The following is a 6,000-nucleotide window of genomic DNA, read 5'->3' as shown; positions in this document are numbered from 1 at the left end:
ACAAGTATCATTAAAGAGGATATTTGGACGGCATTTAATACTTTTTGATAGTTGCAAGTTGTAGATTATTTTGTGCTATATATGAATCACGATTCAACCAATGTCATTGAAATTGTTATGTCTGAGGGATAGAAAGTGATTTTACAGGTACATAGAAATATATGCACCGTGCTGTTAACAAGTGACTAAAATTTTTACTTGTTTAAGGTAAATCTGTTTTGAACAAATGTTTAAAAAAATAACTTATGCATTTAAACTGCGTAAAATATTTACAAGTTAGGGCCTGTCAATAAGTTTTCCGATATCAAAAGATTTAAGTGCTTGTGGCTTACAATACTGACAGTGAAATAGTCTCGTTTTAGATTCTACGCGCGTTAAGTGTTTAAACAAGTTCATTCTTCGCTATAAAAACGAAGCAAGTTGTGATAATATTGCATAGCGACAACAGTCTGGAAAGCTAACTAGCAATTCTTGCGGTTTGATTTTAGTGGTATATTTTGAAATCTTAACAATAAAATGACTTCAAAAAAAGATTTTCGTATTTTAAAACTCTACGCCTCTTTGGAATATATAAACGATAATGATGATATGGAGAGAAAAAAGCTTGAAGAAATTAAATCTAATTTTACATCGTTCTTTAAAGATCTAAATAAAACAGGAAAAAAAGAAAACAAACTATTGAAAATAGTTAAGAGTAAAACCTTTCTCCAAAAAGCAGAAATAAAGGTAGAAGATTTTGAGGATATCACAGAAAACAAGAGGATAAATGGGGAGTCGCTGTTATTTCGTGCAATGTCAGTCAAAAAGGGAAGTGGTTTGCGAAAAGACACCCTTGACGAAATTATTAAATTATTGATTGAGAATATTCCGGATCTCATCACTTTGGAACAGTTTCATGAATCCAATGAGAGTACAGGAGTTACCCCCATTCATCTTGCCGTAGTGCAAGAGAATCCAGAGCTCCTATATTTAATGGCAAAAAGTATAGAAAATAGTTTTAAAGGGGTAATAAAAAACGCAACCGGTGAAAAATTTCAAGGCACAGTAATGATGGCTGGATCTCTACTTGGCATTGCTGCTTTGAAATGCAATGAGAAAATATTCAGCATAATTCTTGAGAAGTTTGATCATGAGATGGATGTTACAAATGAAAAAGGTGATAATATTATCCATTCTCTAATAAAGTATGCTTGTTTTCAACCTGATAAACTAGACTCAGTACTCAACATGTTAAGATACATCATATCTTGCAAATTTCTTCCAAATGAATCGGGAAAACAGAAAAACAAAATCACGAATGAATGCGGATTTTATGTGGAAAATGACAGCAAGTACAGGAAGCAAGTTGGAAAACTATTGATGATGAAAAATAGGGAAAAGCTTACACCACTGCAACTGGCAACTAAACGGCAGCAGTTCAAAATATTTGAAATTATACTGAACCATGAGGTATGTTTATTTTTATTTTTTAAACACCTTAAATAATAAAATGAACCTAAATGCGTCTTTTATATAAAATGCAAACAAGACCATATTTTTCAATTATTTCCGGTGCTTTTATGGTGACTCTCATTACTCAGAATCTAGCTAGGGAGTTTTAATCAAGGTGAAGTGGAAGAAATGATTTAGGAATGTATTTAATAAAAATACATCAAAATGATTGTGAATCAGGTGAAATATGTTTTAACTGTGCAGCAAAACTCATTTTATATATAAAAAAAGCTTATTACTACGGGTGTTCAAATACGAATGGAACTAGGCCAACATCTCGCTTTCAACCACGTTTTGCACAAACTATGTACATTAGCTCATAGGTTGCTGTGTAAGATCTCAATTTAAACAATACATGTTTAAATCAGTTCAGTCTAGCTTTAACAATATCTATCTACTCCAAAGCTGAAATGGTTGGGAAAAGGTCTCTTGTCACTGACCAAGTAAGGTCCTATATCAAGAACCACTGTGTTCCTGGTATACAGGCGAAAAATATATTTTATGAAATATGTCTTGTATTGTATGGGAACAATGCACTATTCTTTTATCATCTGTCAAACGGTGGTGTAAGAAATTTAAAAGTGGTGTTGATTCAGTAAATATGCACCTATTTAACGTCGTCCGAAAGCCGCAACTTCGCCAAAAATGGTTGAAAAAGATTTTATTGCTACTGATGCAAGATTTCCAACAAGGTATATAACTAAATGTAATGGCATCTCTGTAGCAGCCGCTCATACAATTCTCAGACATGATTTGAAAATGAAAAGGATATGTGTCAGATGGATATGAATACTCCGTCTTCTTACAAAAGAGAAAACACTTGCTCGGGTAAGAATCTCCAAACAAATAGTTTCCTAAGTACAACATTCAATTGATCTTTCGCAAATAACATCATAGGCGATGAAACGTGGGTTCACTTTTATGAGGCACAGCGAAATAAACATAGCAAAATATGGGCAACCAAAGGAAGTCAAGACCTTGCATAGCACCCTAAACAAGGTTATATTTATAATTTTCTTTACCAATCAAGGTCCTGTTATTCAAATTCCTGTGCCAACGGTTAAATCTGTGAATGCCAAGTTTTACAAAGGCAAAGTCTTTAATAAATTAACAAGATATTTCAAAAACCGTCGACCAGCAACTGGTCTCCGTGTTGACCGGTTGTTGCATGACAATGTCTCGTCACACAAAACGGACATTGTACGAGAATATCTGTAGTTAAGAAGCTTGCTTAGCTTCCTCATACTCCTAATTCGACAGAGCTTGCCCCTTTTGACTTTTTCCTATTTCCGGGACTCAAAAACACACCTTGCTGGAAGAAAATATCAAACGCGAAAAAGCTCGGTCTGGCTGTTTTCCAGTGTCTGAACATCTAACCCCGAAATGATTATAAAAAGGCATTTAAAATTGAAATAAAAGCCTTAAACTTTGCATATCACATGGTTGTGAGTATTTGGAAGGATTGAGATGATTATTTTGGAATTGTTTGTAAAGTACTTCTGAAAATTAACCCAGTTGCATTTATATTTGAACACCCCTCGTAATATGGATTGAGCAAAATATGTAAAAAAACATATAATTTTGATCTTCGCTCAATGTAAAAGCATAACTTGTTGTCAATCAATCACTTGAATTGAAAAAGTTATTCGTTCAATATTACTTTAACATCTCTCCATAATCTTTCAAAACAATCTCGTAAACACGTATGATATAAAGAGATAAATTGTATTTATAATAATCAGATTTTCCGTCCTATTGACAGGTATACTTATCACAAGAAACAAATTGTGGTATTTTTCAAAGAAACCAATACGACATCACTGAAATAGAAACACTTGCAATGAAACGTGACGTCAAAGGAGAAGATAATGAGGACATCAAGGCCGAGCATCACGAATCTGTATTGGAATTTGTTCTTCATCAACAAACAACTAACGCTTTTCTGTTTTCAAACGTCACTCCTTTGAAAGAAATTATCAAAGAAAAATGGAATTACTACAAACATTGGCTTCATGGAAGCTTTATAGTTTATTTGGCTTTCATGGTTCTTCTGTCTATTTCTGCTGTTCACAGGTCACATTTAAAAGAAACAGTGAACAAAAATGATACAGCTAAGTATTTGAACAATGTAACGAAGAATGTCTTTGTTACTTTTGTTTCAGTTCTTGGTCTCTTTTTTGCTGCTGTAACAATAGTTGTCGTCATAATTATAAAAACTTTTTACGCTAACCGTTTTAGTTCAAAAACGTCTACAAAGTTTTGGAGAAGATTAAGGATGCATTTAAGTTTGCCATATTCAAATTTCATGTTCCGGGTGTACTTTTGTATTCTTAGTGGTCTTTTGGCGGCTGATTTTCTTTTTGCGGCACTTGATGCTCATGAAATTCTACCTGGTTATGAAAATTATTGCTTGATCTTTGCAGTTATTATTGGTTGGTATCTTGTTTTATTTTTTCTTCAGACATTTAAGAAGATCAGTTTTTATACTGTTCTTGTTCAGAGAGTTATAACAGATATGTTAAAAATGGCTTGTATTATGGTCATATTTCTCATAGCATTTTCCATTGCAATGTACATGATAATGCAAGGAGCTGATACCGATCAGGACGATTTTGATGATTTAGGAAAAACAATTGTTAAAATGATAACAATAATGCTTGGTATCGGAGATTTAGATATACTTTTTCAAGCAAGGAAACCCATATTAGCTGTGCTGGTATTTTTGCTATTTGTTCTTCTTACAACCATTCTTCTATTAAATGCACTTATTGCAATGATGTCCAATACTTGTACAGATTTGATGAGCAATCAAACTGGTTATTCAGCCTCAAAAATGCATTATCGTCTCCAAAAGTTGGCTATGATTGTGTTTCTTGAGGGTTTTTTTCACGATAAATTACTTAAACGGGTCGGTGATACCAAAACTGTCAAAAGGTATGACAATGAGGTAAAACAATATAAGATGAAAGATCGTTCATTCTGGACACAAAAAATTGTAAAGGAAGAATTAGAAGCGGACATTGAACCTTCGGACGAGTATTTGCAACATAGAGATAGGACAGATATTTTAAAGAACGAACTGATCAAAACGATTAAACAGAGACAAAGCAAACTACCAAAAGTAAAGATACCTAAAATTCCGAAACATAAAGTTTCAGATACATCAGCTTTTCCTTCGGAATTCCAGACAGTACAAAAACGCCTTGACATCAAAGATTATGAGCAAAGACAATGTGAACGATGTATGGATGAAAGAGTGACATGTTTGCAGTCACAAGAAATTAAAGAAGTCACAGAATTTATTTAACATTTTGTTAGTAGATACAAATTAAGATTATACTCGAGATAACCTATGGCCTATTACGCGTGTTACACTTACATTTTACATTAGAACCTAAAGTTCGCTCTATATAGTTACCCATTTGTTTTGAAAATAATACATGTACTCGTAACTGATTGATAGTGCAAAGATTTAATCATTCCAAAAACGATTGTAATGAAATTCGAAGAAGTGTTGTATGTGTACATAATTATATATTATAATTTTGAAGCATGCTTAAAGCTTTATATTTTTAATCATTTTAATGCTAGGCATTCTTTTGTTTTCAAAGTAACGTTTCAAAAAAACTGATGTTTAAAAAAAATCTTAATGCATAATATTTATTTTATACTATATAATTTTTAAACTGTAGCCCCTTGTACTACACCTGCATCGTAAAATTAATTTTATTTATCTGTAATAATTTGAAAACATTTTATCAAGATTTATGTATATAGCATATGAACCTTTTTTTATTTTTTCAAAGATCAGTACGTTTAAATTTAATGATTTTTAACTGACAACAATACTTTGATTTAATCTAAAGTATTATTGTTATTGATATCAAACATGTGCACATAGACAGTCTTACAAAAATACATAAAGTTGTCTTTTAGAACATTATCTAGAGCCTTGAGTGAAATAAAACTGTTTTCTTTCGGAAGCCTGGCGTTCAAGTGCTAAATACATGTATACAAATACTAGTGTTATATTTTTATCTCACGTGTAACGAGATCCTTAACAACGACGTCTATAGTAAACACAATTAACCAGGTGCAAAATATGTGTCTTGAAAGCATTTTAAATGTTGAACCATGTAACAAAAAAGACAGGTTAAGGTGCCTTCTTTAATAAAATTAAGAAGTCTTACTTGCTGATTCTGTTGTAAAAATCACGTAGTGTAGTTATTTTACATAAACAGTTGTATAATATAATTTAAATTATTTGATCGTTGCCGCGCTAAAAACTTTACATGGGTTTGTCTACCTTTCAATTTGTAAATATTAGATATCTACAGCATGCACATGTGTATACATTTTACTATTGTAATATTATGTATGCATAGTACTTGATAGTTTTTTAGATTTTTTAACCGGACAAAACTGAAATATTTGAGTGAAAATTTTCTTTTCTTTGTTAAGCTGTCATAAATCCTTACCATGCTATGTAACGTAATATATTGATTTGTC

The 6,000-nt window shown here is 32.0% G+C and overlaps 1 protein-coding gene across 1 annotated transcript; it reads left to right on the top strand.

The window, feature by feature from the left end:
• Positions 1-429: 429 nt before the first annotated feature.
• LOC132737761 (transient receptor potential cation channel subfamily V member 3-like) lies at positions 430-4,915 on the top strand. Its single transcript, XM_060725106.1, has 2 exons — positions 430-1,449; positions 3,254-4,915. Exons 1-2 carry the CDS (start codon positions 517-519, stop codon positions 4,796-4,798), a joined length of 2,478 nt encoding a protein of 825 aa, XP_060581089.1. The 5' UTR covers positions 430-516; the 3' UTR covers positions 4,799-4,915.
• Positions 4,916-6,000: the final 1,085 nt, after the last annotated feature.

This window comes from Ruditapes philippinarum, unplaced genomic scaffold (genome assembly GCF_026571515.1).
Source record: "Ruditapes philippinarum isolate M1 unplaced genomic scaffold, ASM2657151v2 ctg1266_1_1_1_1, whole genome shotgun sequence".
NCBI lineage: Eukaryota > Metazoa > Mollusca > Bivalvia > Venerida > Veneridae > Ruditapes > Ruditapes philippinarum.
This window is presented reverse-complemented; position numbering and strand designations above follow the sequence as displayed.